The sequence below is a fragment of the Carcharhinus amblyrhynchos genome, chromosome 8, assembly GCF_965287045.1.
Source record: "Carcharhinus amblyrhynchos chromosome 8, sCarAmb.v2.hapA, whole genome shotgun sequence".
Lineage (NCBI taxonomy): Eukaryota > Metazoa > Chordata > Chondrichthyes > Carcharhiniformes > Carcharhinidae > Carcharhinus > Carcharhinus amblyrhynchos.
The window spans coordinates 108568833-108587873 of record NC_137331.1 but is presented as its reverse complement, the minus strand read 5'-3'; the positions used below and the strand labels follow the sequence as shown (position 1 = coordinate 108587873).

General features: G+C 41.0%; 1 protein-coding gene across 2 annotated transcripts in view; it reads left to right on the top strand.

The window, feature by feature from the left end:
• Positions 1-19041, top strand: part of dennd3a (DENN/MADD domain containing 3a) — a 134818-nt gene that overhangs the window by 105575 nt on the left and 10202 nt on the right. For both annotated transcript variants that reach the window (XM_080194609.1, XM_080194608.1), the window contains 5 exons: positions 1922-2061; positions 8314-8468; positions 8666-8808; positions 14322-14437; positions 17849-17986. In XM_080194609.1, the coding sequence (XP_080050735.1) occupies positions 1922-2061; positions 8314-8468; positions 8666-8808; positions 14322-14437; positions 17849-17986 (692 nt within the window). The remainder of the gene's footprint in view (positions 1-1921; positions 2062-8313; positions 8469-8665; positions 8809-14321; positions 14438-17848; positions 17987-19041) is intronic.

The following is a 19041-nucleotide window of genomic DNA, read 5'->3' as shown; positions in this document are numbered from 1 at the left end:
ACAGCATATGTATAGAATAATGCAGGAATTTAGATGTTGCTGTTAGTGATTTTCTATGTTTCTCTATAGGATCTGTTGCTCTGCTGCCCCAGATTACAATCAATTGGGAATCTATGAATTGATTCTCAGGCTAGCTGCAAAAGTCTTTGAGAATTTGCATCTTTTATAGAATGTTAATCCCATCATTGTTTATTTTGCTATCTGTACGAGAATATTTCAATGTGATGAGCAGTTTACCACTTGTTGATGTAACTGGTCCTGCAGTGTTTGCGTCAGTTCATAAATTTCCAGTTGATGGCAGCATGTCCCATAGTTTGGCACTAAATTCAAACTGCAATTGGAAAAGGGGAAGTCTGCACCACAGAGATCACTGGTCAGTGCATCCCAAACGTTTTCCCGTCCTGACCCCATTTGATGCTAGAAAATTGACATGACCTCGGTGAGAGTGGTGTGGGGGCGAAGGGGTAGTTGTGTGGAGACTCTGGGAGCAGAGGGGCAAATTTGTGAGAATGGGTTGGGTGTTAAAGCTGAGGGGAGGGGCTCTTGGTTTGCAGAGTAGACAGAAATGTTTGTTTCACCTACTGTTTTTCAAACTCTGTTCAATTACAGAGATTGGGTCTCTGAGCTTTTTTCTTTAAGCCATGCCCACTGAACCTGACCAGGAAAACAATGGTGCAAGTCATGCTTTTACTTTTTTATGGATCTTGGATTCAAAAATAACTAAATGAAGTTTAAAGTTTTGCAGCTACACACTCACTCAACCACATGCTCACTTTATCTGCATTAAGAACTCAGTGGTTATTTCTGCAGTTGTTTTAGTGTTTTTTTTCTGTTGATGCTTGGGTTTTCAGGAGTCTTGAGAGAGTTATGCAGGCATTTTTCAACTATTTTAGCAGCACAGTGGGTTAGGGAAGACAGACTCAAAGTTGTAGCGGAGTGATTAATGGAGTGCGCTGTTACCTTAAAGCTGAGAGATTTATCTTAGGATGAAGGGAAAAAGTAGATTTGGAGAGGCTGAGGAAGTTTTGTTTGGATAAGGGAAAGGAGGAAGCAGCATAAAATAGATAGAGAGAGCAACTTGCCTTTCATGATCTCAGCCTTAGTACTTCATGTCAAAGAAACAGTTCAGAAGTGTACTCACTTATAGTGTTGGATGGTTGAAGTCCTTGATATCCTGGCACTTGTCCTTTTGCTCTTCTACCTTCACTTCCAACACATGAGAAATTTGAAGAGGTAGTTGGAAAATAGAAACTAATCTTCTATTTGTGGCCCCTAATGATTCTAGAGCAAGACAAAATTATAGAAAACAATTATAAACAGAGAAAAATAAAGTAAGTGAAAGAAGGATGCCTAGTGAACACAAATGAAACACTATGTAGTATTTTCTATCCATTTGGAATATATATGAAATCTTTGCTACAACATAGATTGTTCCTTTTCTAGTAAATGCCACAGTAAAATTCACATTGAAAAGTGTATCATATATAAATTCACTTTTTAAATCAAAGTTATGAAAATTACTCCTCATTGAAGAAGTTCAGTGGTTTCAGTTGTGTCTCATTAGCTCAGATTTCAACAGCTATTTATATTTAGAATGCACTTCTTTTGTCCAAATATGTTGACCCCATATGCACCATATTTAAGGATAGGGTTTGTGTTACCAGATAGTATAAGTCCTATATAGTGATATGATTAAGATTGATTGAAACATTATTTGCCACAAAATTACCAAGTGGAAGAGGGAAAACGTGTGCTGAAACAAAAGGGTGGGTGACATCACTTGTTTCAAATTAGATTTTAAGCTGTGCTAAACTGGGGGAATCAAAACAAAATAATGACCAGGTTTCTGTTTCAGTTTGCATTTTCTTAACAATCTGTTGGTGCTGCACTAAGTTCTGAATTGCTTGCTTTACTGTGCTAGGTCATCTGATACAACAAGAAGAGGATGAGAATACAAAACCGAGACTATGGTGTGCATTAAGTGAAGGAAAAGTAGTGCTTTTCAATGCAACGTCTTGGTCCATTCAGCAGCATTGTATTCAAGTAGGAAACTCAAAATTGGTGAGTTGTTAGGAAATACGGCTGGTTTAAGTATTTGTGTTTAAGCTTGATTTGTATTTCTGTACTTGTGTGCTAAGAAAGAGTTAAAACTTTAGCTAGTTTCACGTTAAACAAAGGTGCTTGCCTGTCTGTGGATTTTAGTTTCACTTTAAACTGTGCCTGTATTGTATTTGAGGTTTTATGATATAGAAGGAATTATAGATTTTAAAAAAAGCTAAGCTGTTGCTTAACAACCAAGGCACACCCTGGGACAGCAAGAACTTTTGAGTTAGAAAAACTGGACACAAGGAAGGGAACTGCAGAAAATAGATTTTCCAAAAGAACAAAGGCTGCCAGGTCAGGCAGGACAATACAGAGATGCAGGAAAAAAAAGTCCCAAAAAAGGTGGATCCTTGATGGATGCATCCAAGAAAAAGCATGGTTAAGGGGAAGATTCCAAATGTGTTCTTTGAGATTAGAGTTTTGAAGTTATGTGGAAGTCAGAGTTCCAGTGAGACAGTAGGCTCACAGTGTGACAAGCATCTGGGGCAATTTGATGAGAAATCCGTTCAAGTTATAATGGGCGTTGCTCAGTTTTAGAGTGTGGTGTGTCTGACCACATATCCCCTGTTGGTTTACATGGACTGTATACTTAGAACATTCGTCATTGGTCACAGGTATAGTGCCAGAAGACTGGAGGATAGCGAATGTTGTCCCATTGTTTAAGAAGGGGAATAGAGACTTCCCCGGGAATTATAGACCGGTGAGTCTTACTTCTGTTGTGGGCAAAGTATTAGAAAAAATTATTAGGGATAGGATTTATAGTTATTTAGAGAGTAATGAATTGATTGGAGATAGTCAGCACGGTTTTGTGAAGGGTAGGTCGTGCCTTACTAACCTTATTGAGCTTTTTGAAAAAGTGACCAAAGAGGTAGATGGGGGTAAGGCAGTTGACGTGGTATATATGGACTTTAGTAAGGCGTTTGATAAGGTTCACCATGGAAGGCTTCTGCAGAAAATGCAGATGTATGGGATTGAGGGTGATTTAGTTAATTGGATCAGGAGTTGGCTAGCTGATAGAAGACAGAGGGTGGTGGTTGATGGAAAGTATTCGTCATGGAGTTCGGTTACAAGTGGTGTGCCTCAGGGATCTGTTTTGGGGCCACTGCTGTTTGTAATTTTTATAAATGATCTGGATGAGGGTATAGAAGGATGGATTAGTAAATTTGCTGATGACACCAAAGTCGGAGGCGTGGTAGATAGTGAAGAGGGGTGTCATAGTTTACAGAGAGACTTGGACAAGTTGCAGAGCTGGGCCGAGAGGTGGCAGATGGAGTTTAATGCGGAAAAGTGTGAGGTAATTCACTTTGGCAGGAATAACAGATGTGTAGAGTATAGGGCTAACGGTAGGACTCTGAATAGTGTTGACGAACAGAGGGATCTAGGTGTATATGTGCGTAGATCCCTGAAAGTTGGAAATCAAGTCGATAAGGTTGTTAGGAAGGCATACAGTGTCTTGGCGTTTATTGGTAGGGGGATTGAATTTAGGAGCCGCAATGTCATGTTGCAACTGTAGAAAACTCTGGTGCGGCCGCACTTGGAGTATTGTGTACAGTTCTGGTCCCCACATTATAGGAAGGATGTGGAGGCATTGGAGAGGGTGCAGAGGAGGTTTACCAGGATGTTGCCTAATATGGAGGGAAGGTCCTATGAGGAGAGACTGAGGGATTTGAGGTTGTTTTCGTTAGAAGAGCCGTGGATTACAGGGGGTATTGAAGACTTGGTCAGGAAGAAGAGGGAGGCGTATGTTAGGTCGAAACGACTGGGTACGGAGAGTGCGCTGGAGGAATATAGAGAGAGTAGGAGGGAGCTAAAAAGGGGAATTAGAAGGGCAAAGAGAGGGCATGAAATGGCTTTGGCTGGTAGGATTAAGGAAAATCCAAAGGCATTTTATTCCTATATTAGAGCCAAGAGAGTAGTTAGAGGGAAAATTGGTCCTCTTAGGGACAAGAGTGGAGAGTTATGTATTGAGTCGGAGGGAATGGGGGAGCTCCTGAATGAATACTTTGCGTCGGTATTCACGAAGGAGAGGGGTTCGGAAACATGCGGTCTCTTGGAGGGAGCTGAGGATCAGTTGCAGGAGATATCTATTACGAGGGAGGAAGTGCTAGGGCTTTTAGGTAGCGTAAGGACGGATAAAGCTCCGGGACCTGATGGTATTTATCCCAGGCTGCTTAGGGAAGTGAAAGATGAAATTGCTGGGCCTCTGGTGCAAATCTTTGTCTCTTCTTTGGACACAGGTGAGGTCCCAGAGGACTGGAGGGTAGCAAATGTGGTACCGCTGTTCAAAAAAGGTAGTAGGGACAACCCTGGAAATTATAGACCGGTGAGTTTGACATCGGTGGTAGGGAAATTAATGGAAAAAATACTTAGGGGTAGGATGTATGAGCATTTGGAGCGTTGCGATCTGATTAGGGATACGCAACATGGCTTTGTTAGAGGGAGGTCTTGCCTTACGAATCTGGTGGAATTCTTTGAGGAGGTGACAAAAACGGTTGACGATGGGAGAGCCGTTGATGTCATCTATATGGATTTCAGTAAGGCGTTTGACAAAGTCCCTCATGGTAGGCTGGTAGAAAAGGTTAGGGCGCATGGGATATGAGGCCAGGTAGCTAGGTGGATTGAGAACTGGCTGGGTAATAGGAGACAGAGGGTAGTTGTGGAGGGGACCTTGTCGGGCTGGAGGCCAGTGACCAGTGGTGTGCCGCAGGGCTCAGTACTGGGACCTCTCCTCTTTGTAGTATACATAAATGACTTGGAAGAGAGCGTAGGTGGTGTGATCAGCAAGTTTGCTGATGACACCAAGATGGCAGGGTTGGCGGGTACTGAACTGGATTGTCAGGTGATACAACAGGATATAGGTAGGTTGGTGCATTGGGCAGATAGGTGGCAGATGGAATTTAATCCTGACAAATGCGAGGTGATGCATTTTGGAAGGAATAATGCAGAGAGGAGCTATGTGATAAAAGGTAGACAGATTAGTAGGAGTATAGACATACAGAGGGACAAATCCATGAAGGTTGCGTCACAAGTTGAGAAGGTTGTTAGGAAGGCATATGGAATGTTAGCCTTTATAGGAAGGGGTATAGAGTATAAAAGCTGCCGTCTAATGCTTCAGTTGTACAGAACGTTGGTTAGACCGCATTTGGAGTACTGCGTCCAGTTCTGGTCACCTTACTACCGGAAGGACGTGGAGTCTCTGGAAAGGGTGCAGAGGAGGTTTACCAGGATGTTGCCTGGCATGGAGGGGCTGGGTTACGAGGAAAGGTTAGAGAAACTGGGACTATTCTCCTTGGAAAGACGGAGATTGAGGGGGGACATGATAGAGGTATATAAGATACTGAAGGGAATAGATAGAGTTGATAGTGAGAGACTGCTCCCTAGACTGGGTACAAACACGAGAGGTCATGATTTAAGGGTGAGGGGGGAGAGGTATAATTTGGAAGTGAGAGGAAGGTTCTTTACGCAGAGAGTTGTGGGGGTATGGAACGCGCTACCGAGTAGGGTGGTGGAGGCAGGAACGTTGGACTCGTTTAAGGTTCAGTTAGATAGACACATGAGTGAAACGAGGATGGAGGGTTATGGTAGGGGCTATTAAATAAGGTTAGAACCTCAGGAGACACCGGAAAAGCAGGCTTGTAAGATTAACGTTTTTGTCTTTTTATTCCGCAGGTAGAGGTCCACCTCGTGTCAAACGAGGGGCATGCACACGGTGGGTCGTGCGTGGGCTGCTCTTGGAAGTTCCGGGAGTGGCCTAGTACTTCGTGTCGGTGTGTGTGCTTGATCCTGGACCGGTAGACGGGCGCCGCAACAGCTCGGTGACTAGCACTGCTAGCTGTGCAGATACATGGATTTGGGCCTGTGTCTGTGGGAGTTTGCGCATTCTCCCTGTGGTTGCGTGGGTTTCGTCCGGGTGCTCCGGTTTCCTCCCACACCCCAAAGATGTGCTCTTAGGCCGATTGGTTTTACCAAATTGACACTATTCTCCCCTGAATCTGGCTAAGTTAGGGGTTCCATTCGTAGACGTGCAGGGTAGAATAGGTGTAGGGTGATGCAGCGGCGCGGGCTCGTTGGGCCGAAGGGCCTGTTTCCCGTGCTGGGTTGTTCTTTGTTCTTTGTAGAAAGAAGGCGGCTAAGAGGAGACCTTATTGAAACATACAAGATGATTAGAGGTTTAGATAGGGTGGACAGTGATAGCCTTTTTCCTCGGATGGAGAAAGCTAGCACGAGGGGACGTAGCTTTAAATTAAGGGGTGGTAGGTATAGGACGGATGTCAGAGGTAGGTTCTTTACCCAGAGGGTGGTGAGGGAATGGAATGCCCTGCCTGCTGCAGTTGTAGATACGCCTAGTTTGGGGGCGTTTAAGAGGTCCGTGGATAGGTTTATGGATGGAAAGGGATTGGTTTAGGTTAGAGGGTCATTGCTTTTTTCTTAATTGGTCGGCGCAACATCTTGGGCTGAAGGGCCTGTCCTGCGCTGTAATGTTCTATGTTCTATTGTAGTATAAGGTGTATTTTGTAACTTGTGTAATCTATATAGACCTGTTTGTCTTTCTGAAGTTGTAGTGGAGTGGGAGTGAAGAAGTAGTGTACTATAGTTAAGCTTTTCTTGTTTAGTAAATGTTTTATCCTTTTGTTAAATGTTAAATCAGTAGTCCTGTGACTATGTTCATCCGTGTGTCAAAAATAAAAGTTATGATCTATTGAGCCAGGATCCATCCTGAGATCTGACTGCCCAGTAGTAATGTCAACTGGGATTCAACATTGTTGAAAAATCTTTTTAAAAATTGAGGGAACATTAAAGTCAGATAAAGTACAATATGAAAAGAAATTTGGAAATAACTTCACAATCCATTGATGGTGTAAAAGATCCTAAATTGTTACGATTAGAGGAAGGATGCACTTGAATGTCCTTGTTTGCTGCAGGCTTTATGCTACCTTCTAAAACTGTGTAAAAATTGATTTTGTGCAAAAGTCAACTCCATGATTTTTGGCCTAATAGCCCAAAATTTGACCCTGTGTTTTCAGCTGAACAAAATCCAAACATTTCAGAGTCAGTGTAGAATCTCTGCAGTTAAATCAAAAATCTAAATTCATTATTCATGAAAAAAGTTAGATTTAATTCTTCCCTTACCAACTTGTCAATGAAAGCGGGAGAATGTAGATCAGGCTTGATTTTTCAAGGAGGGAACTGACCTATTGGAGAAACCAATAACATACGTGGAAACGAGATGCAAAGGCCAATGTACAGTGTGAACATTAAATAAAATATAATGCCTGGGGTTTGCGTCAAACATCACTCTCTGCTTTCTCATGGAAGGGCTGGGATACCTGGGCCTTGTCACTTTGGACCTTACATGTGCTGACTCAGTGCAAACTTCCTTGCGCTAAGATCGAGGTCAAGGGTTTAGGGGACATCACTGTAACATTTACTAATGGTGGGCCTTTCCCTTTCCTTTTCTTCCCTGGGCAGCATTGTAACTGCAGGCCCAGATGACATTGCTTCTTCCTCTCGCGGGTTGGTAGCACGAGGCTCCTTTATAAAAGCAGAGAGTGAGAAAGAGACAATAAGTAGCTGATATGAACACTGCTTCCCCCATATCTTGTGGATCCTTTTGAGGGTCATGTTAGATGTTCCAAGCAGGTATGTTTTAGGTGAAAGTAAGCCCCTCAAAATGTAACCTGTATGAAAGTTAACCCCTTAGCATTTTGCCTAATAGAAATACCTCAAAAATGTGCCTTTTACAGGGTTGTATTCGGCAAGTCAATTAATGGCATACATCTTGGAAAGGATTAATTTCAAGTTATTGCGAGGTAACATTTTGAAATGAGAGATTTTGGAATCTATGCGGCTAAAATCTGACTTGGCTGCAAAATGGGCAGTATTGTATCTACTGAGTACCTGATTGATGTAATTGTTTCTGAGGGATATTAGCTTGTGACCTCATTCTTTAGAATGAAATTTCTGATGTAAGCAGTGTTGAAAACATTATCGAGTAATTGAGCAGGGAGGGAGAACAAACTGATCCTGCAGATGTGATAACATTGATTAATTTTCATGAGTTCAAAAATTACATTATGAAATGTGTTAATACTTTGAACAAAATGTACTTCCTTAGCCATGTCTTTCTGCTTAACAATGCCCTAATAAATTGTACTGCAATGCAATATTTCTAGTCGTTGACATTAGCTGAAATTAGTCATTCATTTTCAGAATTGTATGTTGGGAGTGGAGTTCAGCCAAGTTTGGGTTGGTTCACAGGACTCCTCTATTTACATTATAAATACTTGCAGCATGTCCTGCAACAAACAACTGACGGAACACTGCACTGATGTCACTGACATGGTCCTTGAGGGCTCAAAGCTCAGGTATGGTACCTGGAAGAAGTCTGTTTTCACTGCATGGAAGTTGATTTTAGAGCTTTGAAGTTTCAATATTTGAAGATAATATCTGAATAATGTATGAGTTAATACATGATGTTATAGTATTTTAGTAAGCATTTGTTGATCAGTTTGTGTTAAATAATTGAGGTTTTGTTGAATTGACAATTCTCCTGTGTTTCTAGTCACAAACAAGTGCACTCATGCAGCCTAGATGGAAGAATCATTTGTTGGGATGTGAACACATTAGCGATAAAGACAAATTTTCAATTGCCCAACTGCCACAAGCTAACTGCCATTAAACTTCACAATTCTACACTCTGGTGTTGTGAGTATTAATAATACTTTTATTCTCTTGATTTTTGCATCAAGACCGTCGGGTGACTGTGTGGAGTTTGCACATTCTCCTTGTGTCTGTGTGGGTTTCCTCCGGGTGCTCCAATTTCTCCCCACGGTCCAGTGATGTGCGGGTTAGGTTGACTGGCCATGCTAAATTGACCCTAGTGTCATAGTTAAGAAAGCAGACCTTGGAGTGCATGTTGATACGTCCTGGAAGGGGGCAGGACTGGTGGGCAAGGTTGGAAAGAAAGCTGATGGAATACTTCCCTTTATTGGGCAAAACATCATGACACTAGGGTCAACTTAGCATGGCCAATCAACCTAAGCAGGGTAAATATGTGGGTTTACAGGAATAGGACCGGATGGAATTGTGGTCAATTACAGATCAGTAATGTGATCAGTACAGACTTGATGGGCCGAATGGCCTCCTTCATTGAAGGGATCCTATGGAAATTGAGGACATGGATAATCTTTATTTAAATTGCACAAAAGATCTTCATATCTAATTAAAGATCAGATGCATGTTCTCAATGTTATGGCAGTGTATTTTATTCATCATTGCATGTTGCATTTTATTTCAATTTATTTAAAATTGTGATGATGGCATGTTTTGTTACAAACTATATTTTGCAAGACTTCCATTTAATTTAGAATGGTTCCTGCTCAGATGAAGTTCATTCAGTCCATCAAGCCATTGCTGCCTCTCTACAAGATAAATTAATCGAGTCCCACTCCCTTTCCCTTTAGCCCTGCAATGTTATCCCCTTCAGTTACTTTGGAATGCTGCAGTTGAATTTTCTTTCTACAATCTTTCAGGCAGTGCATAAATACTTCAGCTTAAAGAACAGGTCAGGGATTGGGATTTTTCCTAACTCTCCAAAGCCAATCCACCATCTACAAGGCATATGATGGAATGTTCTCCATTTGCAACTTCAATAACACTCAATCAGAGAATCACAATTGTTGACATTGTCCCGCATGACAGACTGATCAGAGAAATAAGATTTTATTTTATTTATTATTATCATATGTATCGGTATAGAAGAAATAATACTTTTCACTGTATAACAATATATTAGGACATAGATAGGATGCAGGACTGGGCGGAGAAGTAGCAGATGGACTTCAACGCGGATAAATGTGTAGTCGTCCATTTTGGCAGAACCAACAGGATGAACGAGTACACTATCAAGGGCAGAAGTCTGAGTAGTGTTGAGGAGCAGAAGGATCTTGGGGTCCGGGTCCACAGGACTCTTAAATCGGCCTCGCAGGTGGAGGAGGTGGTCAAGAAGGCGTATGGTGTACTGGCCTTCATTAATCGAGGGATTGAGTTTAGGAGTCGGGAGGTAATGCTGGAACTTTATAAGACCCTTGTCAGGCCTCATTTAGAGTATTGTGCGCAGTTCTGGTCGCCTCACTATAGGAAAGATGTAGAAGCTATTGAAAGGGTACAGAGGAGATTTACAAGGATGTTGCCTGGACTGGGAGGCATGCCTTATGAAGTTAGGTTGAGGGAGCTGGGACTCTTTTCCCTGGAGAGACAAAGGTTGAGAGGCGACCTGATAGAAGTTTACAAAATGTTGAGAGGAATAGATAGGGTGGACTCTCAGAGGCTATTTCCCCGGGTTGAAATGGTCGCTACGAGAGGACACAGATTTAAGGTGCGGGGAGGGAGGTTCAGAAGTGATGTTAGGGGTAAGTTTTTCACTCAGAGGGTGGTGAGTGAATGGAATTGGCTGCCGTCAGTGGTGGTGGAGGCAAACTCGCTGGGGTCTTTTAAAAGACTCCTGGATGAGTATATGGGGTTTAATGAGATTGAGGGTTATAGATAGGTCTGTAGGTTGGTAGGTGATGATATGATCGGCGCAACTTGTGGGCCGAAGGGCCTGTTTGTGCTGTAGTGTTCTATGTTCTATATGTGACAATAATAAATCAAATCTCATGGAATACTGGGGAAGGTAGCAGGGTGGACAATACAACAACTGTCTGTGTCAGGAAATGAAGGGTAACGGTCAGTGGATGTTTTTGTAAATGGGAAACAGTTCCTAGTGGTGTCCAATGCTCAGTGTTGGGGTCCTTATTGTTTGATGTATATATTAATAATTTAGGCTTAAATATGGGTAGTATGATTGGGAAATTTGCAGATGTCATAAAAATTGGCCATGTAACAGATAGCGAGGAGGATAACTATTGACTCCAGAATTATATCCATAGTTTGGCTGAGATTTGACTTGACTTATTATTGCATTAACATACAGGGAAAAGCATTGTTTCCTGCGCACTATATGGACATAACATACCGTTCATAATATATGTCCATTCAAAAGTCTGACAGCAGCAGGGAAGAAGCTGTTCTTGAGTCAGTTGGTACGTGACCTCAGACTTTTGTATCTTTTCCTGACGGAAGAAGGCGAAAGAGAGTGTGCCTGGGGTGCATGGAGTCCTTAATTATGCCATCTGCTTTTCCAAGGCAGCAGGCAGTATAGACAGAGTCAGTGGGTGGGAGGCTGGTTTGCGTGATGGATTGGGCTACATTCATGATCTTTTGTCATTCCTTGTGGTCTTGGGCAGAGCAGGAGCCATACTAAGCTGTGATACAATCAGAATGTTTTCTATGGTGCATCTGTAAAAGCTGATGAGAGTCGTAGCTGATTGTCAAATTTCCTTAACCTTCTGAGAAAGTAGAGGCATTGGTGGGCTTTCTTAACTATGGTGTTGGTATGGGGGGACCAGGACAGGTTGTTGGTGATCTGGACACCTAAACTTGAAGTTCTCGACTCTTTCTACTTCATCCCCATTGATGTAGTCAGGGGCATGTTCTCCTTTACGCTTGCTGAAGTAGATGACAATCTCCTTCATTTTGTTGACATTGAGGGAGAGATTATTGTTGCTGCACCAGTTCACCAGATCTTGCAAGCTGTGCCCAGAAGGCAGAGAAGTGGCAAATGGAATTCAGTTTGGAAAAGTGAGAGGTAACGCATTTGATGAAGGCAAACAAAGCAAGGGAAGATATTGAGAGGAGTAGAGGAAGTGAGATACCTTGGAGTGCATGTCAATACGTCCTGGAAGGGGGCAGGACTGGTGGGCAAGGTGGTAAAGAAAGCTGATGGAATACTTTATTAGGCAAAGCATTGAATATAAAAGCAAGGATATAATGATGGAAATGCAGGTTAAGCCACAGCTGGTCATTACATTAGAGGAAGAGCATAATTGCTCTTGAGAGAGTGCAGAGGAGATTGCCAGTTGAAAACTGCAGCTATGAGGAGAGCTTGGATGGAGTAGGGTTGTTTTCCTTAGAACAGAAGCTAAGGGATGACCTAAGTGACATGTACAAAATTAGAAGGGGCCTAGACAGGGTAGATGAGAAAGACTTGTTTCCCCTAGCTGAGGGGTTAGTTGCCATGGGCATTGATTTAAGGTGATTAGTAGAAGGATTAAAAGATATATGTGAATAAACCTTTTCACCTAGAGGGGATGGGTGTCTGGAATTTACTGTCTAAATTGGTGGTTGAGGTTGAAATGCTCAACTAATTTAAAAGATACCTGGATTGGCATCTGAAGTGTTGTAATTTGCAAGACTATGGGCCAGTGCTGGAACTTGGGATTAAAGTGAGTAGCTAATTTTTGTTTTTGGCCAGTGCTAACAGGATGGGCTGAATGGCTTCTTTCTGTACTTTATTTTTCTATGGTCCTATGGTTATGGTGCAGCAGGAGCCATTAATCCCATTGTAACTGCACCAGCTTTTTGAATGAGCGTTATAGCTTAGTGCCATTCTCCTGCCTTTTCTCTGTAACTCTGCACATTGTTTCTATTCAAATAATTATCTAATGTCTTCTTGAATGCTTCAGTTGACTCTGCCTCCACCACATTTCCAGGCATTGCATTCTAGACCCGAACCATGTGCTGTGTGAAAATGTTTTTTCTCACATTGCATTTTCTTCTTTTGCAAAGCACTTTGAATCTATGCCCGTTTGTTGTTGATCTTTTTGAGGGTGTCCATTCCCCATGTGATTTTGATCTCCACTGTCACATCTCTTCTTAACCTCCTTGTTTCTGAGAAAACTAGTTCCAATCTATCCTCAGAACTGAAGTTTCTTATCCTTAGAACTATTTTTGTAAACCTGTTTTGCACTCACAAGGATGTGAACGCACTGGAGAAAGTGTGGTGCCCAGTATTGTACACAATTCTCAGCTGAGGTAAATGCCTTCTGCAAGTTCAGCGTAACCTCTTTGCTCTTGTACTCCAAGCCACAATTGATGAAGCCTAAGACATTGCATGTCATTGAAGATTGCAAAGCATGTGGTATCTTTTACTTTATTAAAGGGGCATTGAGTACAAGAGTAAGGAGGCCATGTTGAATGTGTATAGGATGCAAGTTAGGCCTCGTCTGAGTTCTGCATCCATTTCTTGATCAAGGATGTGAAGGCATTGGATAGAGTATCAAGGAGATTTACAAGAATGACTCCAAGATGAAGAACTATAGCTATGAAGATAGATTGGAAAGGTTGGGTCCCTTTTCCTTCAAGAAAAGAAGGTTGAGGGGAGACTTAATAGAGTTATTCAAGATTTAGAGGGGTCTGGATAGGGTAAATAGTGAGAAACTGCTCCCACACGAGAGCATCAAGATGTTGAGGGTACAGTTTCAAAATAATTGGCTAAAGGAGTAGAAGTGATGAGAGAAATATTTTTCACCTAGAGGGTTGAGAGAGTCTGGAATGAACTTCCTGAGGAGGTGGTGAAGTCAAGTTTGATCGAGGTATTCAACAGGAAACAGGATTGCTATCTGAAAAGAGAGAATATACAAGGTTACGTAGATAAGGCAAGGGGTTGGGGCTTGATAGAGTGATATTTCAGAGAACCAGTATAGACTGGCCTCTTTCTGCAGTGTCAAGATTCTGTGAATCACAGCATTCTGTAACTCTTCAGCCAATGGAAAACAATTTCTATCACTTACTCAGTCCCTCATAATTTTGAACATGTCCATCAAACCTCCTCTTGGCTTTCTTGTCTCCAAGATGACTAATCCCAGCCTCTCCAATCTATCAACATAACTGAAGTCCTTCATCTCTGGAATCATACTTATAAGTGTTTTCTGCACGCTTTCTAAAGGCTTCACATCCCTCCAAAAGTGCTGTGCCCAAAATTGGTTGATACCATGTCAAAAATTAGTAGCCAAACTAGTGTTTTATTAAGGTTGATTGTAAGTTCCCAAACTTGAATGCCATTGTATATCTTAACTGTTCACAATTACTCTTTCCAAAGTTAGCACTTAACTAACTTTGTATCCATGCTGCCATTATCCCTTTTATTTCATGTGCTTCAAATTCGCATACAAGCCTGCTATGCGACACCTTATCTAATATTTTTGGAAGTCCATGTGGACCACATAAACTAAATTACTCACATCAACCTTCTCTGTTGTCTCACCAAAAATGTCAGCCAAGTTAAATGTTTGTCTGTGGCATTAATCCTTCAAGCCTACCTGCTCTGACTCTTCTAGGTGTAGGAGATGCGCTGCTGGAAGTGAAAAAAAATGGGCAACTATTACGAAAGTTGATACTGGAAAATCCAAAAGGAAGCCATGCCTATTTTAGCTGTTTCCTTGTCTTTCCTGAGGTAAGTTTGTTAAGTTTTATAAGTTTAAATTTATTTATTTATCAGTCACAAGTAAGGCTTACATTAACACTGCAGTGAAGTTACTGTGAAATTCCCCTAGTCGTCACACTCCGGCAGCCGTTTGGGTCAATGCACCTAGGTAAGCTAAAACAGTGAAACAATGTATTTCTAATTAGCTTCTTCTGCTTGAATATTGTTATTTATTTTTCATAAAATGAAACCTCTTCTTCTGATCTAGATATTAAAAAAATCTCCTTTTAGAAATGATTCCAAAATGTAAAGAAAACTTTTACATCTGTGTGGTAAACAGAATTCTGTCCCTTGAGTGATCTCTATTCATAGACTCATTTAACACATTAGTCTTTTAGTTGAGTAACATGCAAATTTAGTGTGTTGTAGGGAATAGATTTGTTTCATGCTTCTGTACATGTTTGTCCCAAATGTGGAGGCTAATGTCAAGGGTTGCATTAAAAAAAAGTATAAATATGTCAGTTGTGAAATTGACCTTTTGTTTTGTAAAATCAGTCTGTTTTAACCCTTATATGATGGACAAATAACTTTGAGTAGACGTCTTATTAGTACAAACAATATTTATTTAAACCCGCACAATCAATAATCACCCACCTGACCAACAATAAGTTATCTTACAGAAAATGCTAGAATTCAAGTACAATACAAGACCTTGACTTAACTTTGTGTGACTGACAAGTATCCAAACAGATATTGGCCTTTATCTCTGCACTGATCTTGGTAGTTGTCTGCGTAGTCTGGTCCTTTGGTCTGGTGTGGCACTCTGGCTCTGATCTTTCTTTCTTTCTTTCCTTCCTTCCTTCCTTCTCAGGTGTGGTGGCTCTCTGCCGTTGTAGCTTGTTCGTGGGGTCAGAGAGAGAGAGACAGATTCCTGGTTGTGCAACACCCTTTATACCCCGTTTGGTTTCACGCCCCTTTTTTGGCCATTGCCAATCAATCGATCAGGACTTGATCACCCTGATTGATAAGAGTCCAATCAGGTGCTACCACACCGATCTCTGGGTGTGTCCCTAGCGGCCATGCCTGTAGGTGTTGTAGGCACATAGGTCACATATCTTCCTCCTAAATAAGGATTCACGGTGCCCCTATGTCTGGCACACAACCCAGTGTGGCCAGAAAGTCGCTTTCATCCTGGAGATGGCCCATATCCTGTGTATTCACTCATCAGGGTTGCAGCCTGTTTGTCTGTCTTTAAACTGCAGCCTGTTGGTTTAGTTTCTTGCCCAGTTGTCCCAGAGTGCTTTACAAAACACCATTTTAGATGGCCTGTTTGGCTACATTTTCATTCCTGTATTATTTACTAATGGATTTGTTGTCATGAGACATGTTCCCTCTTCAACTCAGTACATTGCACCTATTGCTAGCTTTGTACATTTAAGAACTTGAAACGATTATAGACTAACAAGTTCTGTTGTTTTCTGTTTTCTATCATTTAATCAACTTCCTATCCACAATTCCAACTTAATTTCAATACCTTGTTCTTAACTAAAGTTTCCTGTACAAAATCAAATATCTTTCCAACAATTCTGGCCAAGCATCCACTGTGTTATTGATCTCACAACACCAGGTTAAAACCCAACAGGTTTATTTGGTGCTACCAAATAAATCTGTTTGACTTTAACCTGGTGTTGAGAGACTACTTACTGTGCTTACCCCAGTCCAATGCTGGCAACTCCACATTGTTTTATCAATGTTATCATTATGTTCCTCCCAAGAGTCCTGTCAAATCCAAGGACTGAAGACTATTTTTTTTTCCCCCTTTATTCTTTCATGGGTTGTGGAAGTTGCTGGAAACACCAGCATTTGTTGCTCATCCCTAATTATCCTTGAACTAAAAGGCTTGGTGTTGCTAAGAGCAGTTAAGAGCCATATTACATTGGGTCTGGAGTCACATGTAGACCAGATAAGGTAAAGATGGAAGATTTCCTTCCCTGAGGTGAATTAGTTGGGTTTTTTAATGGAAATTAATGATAGTTGTTGTGGTTATCATTGCAGAGACTAATTTCATATTGCAGATTTATTAATTGAATTTAAATTCCAGCAGTTGCCATCATGGCATTTGAATCCATGTCCGTAGAGCATTCGCCTAGGGCTCTGGATTACTTTGACATTGCCACTATGCAACTATCTCTCCACAACTGAGTTAAACATCCATGTGAACCACATCAGTCACTCTCATGTCCTTCTCTTCTGTCAAAACAATTCATAACCTTGAGCTTCTCAGAGAGCACAATGAAATATCAGTAATGCTCCCTTTCAGTTGAAGATTGTCATTGCCCCTTTGTCAAAATCCATAATCTTTGCTCCTCTATGGTTGCAATCTACAGTCCCCCTCAAGTCCACTAATGCACTGTTATCTCAAGATCTGTACTCATCTTTCCTGAATGAATCACCTTGGCAAATTTCACTATATTGAAGATGGTATACAAATGCAAGTTGCCATTGTTAAACTCCCTACTCTCCAATTAGGTTTCCAACCTGAAATGGCCCTAACTTGAATAACAAATGAGACCCATGGTGACTCACCTATTTGCAATGTCTATTCACATCCTCCTTGACCTCTCTGCAATCTTTAATGTGGTTGACCACACTATCCATCTCCAGGGCCTTACTCTATGTTCAGCTCTCCATGATTGGCCTCCCCTGTTTCAATTTTAGCAATATGATCATAGCTGTAGAGCCTCCAGTAATGGCCTCCATGCAGTTATGCAAGTCCCTTAAAGATCTGTCCTTGCCTTGTCCCTGCTTACTGCCCCTTGGTGACATCCTCCATAAAAATGCAATCAGCATTTTCATGATGATACTCAGCCTTACATCATCTGTCTTAACCCCTTTATTTTTTCGGATGAACTGTAATTTCGTCCAGCTATACTTTGGAAAGATGGAATCCGTTGTTTAGCATAATACTCTTGCTCCCAATTCCATTCCCATTTTTTCCACCTTGATTAGAGGTTACAGACCTGTTTTTTTTCTCTCCATAGCAGTTGCCTGACTTGCTAAGTGTTCCCACCATTTTCCGTTTCTATTTTAGATTTCCAACATCCATGGATTTAGCTTTTATGTTAGAAATACATATTCCAGTTGAATAAAATATTCAGTCTTCAACTAACATTCAAGGAAACAAATGAATAAAATTGTCAATGTTGGGGGAAAAAAGCTTTGCAAATTGTAATAATTTGGATGTGTAAACTTGGCAATGTTGTAAGCATTTAATTGAAGAAAATGGGGCACATGTTTGCAGCAGCCAAATTTTGGAAAATGTGTATCATTCTACAGGCCAGTCAGCTTGATGGAGGTGATATTTTTAAGTTGCATTAACCAGTTCTGACTGCCCTAAATATTGTCTCCTTTTAATATTTTCTTTATATGTTCTCTCATTAGAAAAATCAACTGGTGGCAGCATGTGGTGACAAAGGAGAAGTTTATATTTGGGATATGAAAGATCTATCAAAACCCAGGCAAAAGATTCAACTTCAGGACTGCAAGAGTATTAGCTGTATGATACTTGCGAAAAATCAGGTAACATGGCAACTTCAGCATCAGGTTTGTTTAACACGTGGAAAATGTATGGTGCACTGCAGCGTTACTTCTCAGTGAAACAGTTCACTTTCCTTGATTCTATCTTGGTGACTCATAATCAGAGCCACTGTTGTCAACCATAAATGCCCCAACTTCTTTCCTCGGTTGTAATGAACCGGAACTGACCTGTGGTGATTTGTCTGAGGTTCCTTGATAGTTAGATACTTAACCACTGTTAGTAAGAGTTAGTCTTAGAGTTAATACTAATAGTCCACTATTTGGTTTTAGAGTTTGTTTATCGACTCATTTTGCATTGAAAGTAATTATCAAGCACGTTTAATTTTTGTAACAAATTAGATAATAATGCAAAACTAATGGTAATAAGTTTGTTTTTCACTGGTTCGTTCTTCTAATAATGACTAATGTGTAGACGTGTTTGGATTATTAAAATGATTTTTAAAGATTTGCTCCAATGATATTGGGGGGATGCTTGCTAGGTTCTGCCATTGCAATTTTTTAAAATGATTTTAATTTATTTGTATGTGTTTTCAAAATATGAATAATTTAATTACCACCTTTAAATAAAAGTTTAACATTTAAATAATTGTGGCAGCACCAGATCGTCTCTGCCAAATATGCAAGGTACTTTATACTGGTCAATTATATTCTGAATAATTGGGTTGAGACTAGCAGATACATCAGGATCATACAGATGCAAAACCTATATCACAAATACAGAGTTGTAATGGTATTGCCACTGGATTAGTAATCCAGAAATCCAGGGCAAGATCTGGTGGACCCAGGTTCAAATCCCACCATGGCAGATGGTGAAATTTGAATTTGAAATCAATGAAAACAATCTAGAACAAACCATTGTAGATTGTCATAAAGACCCATCTGATGCACTAATCTGCCGCCTTACCTGGTCTAGCTACATATGACTCCAGATTCTCAGCAATGTGGTTGACTCTCAAATGCTGTTTGAAATGGAGGGCAGTTAGGGATGGGCAATAAATGCTGGCCCAGCCAATGATGCCCACATCTTGTAAATGAAT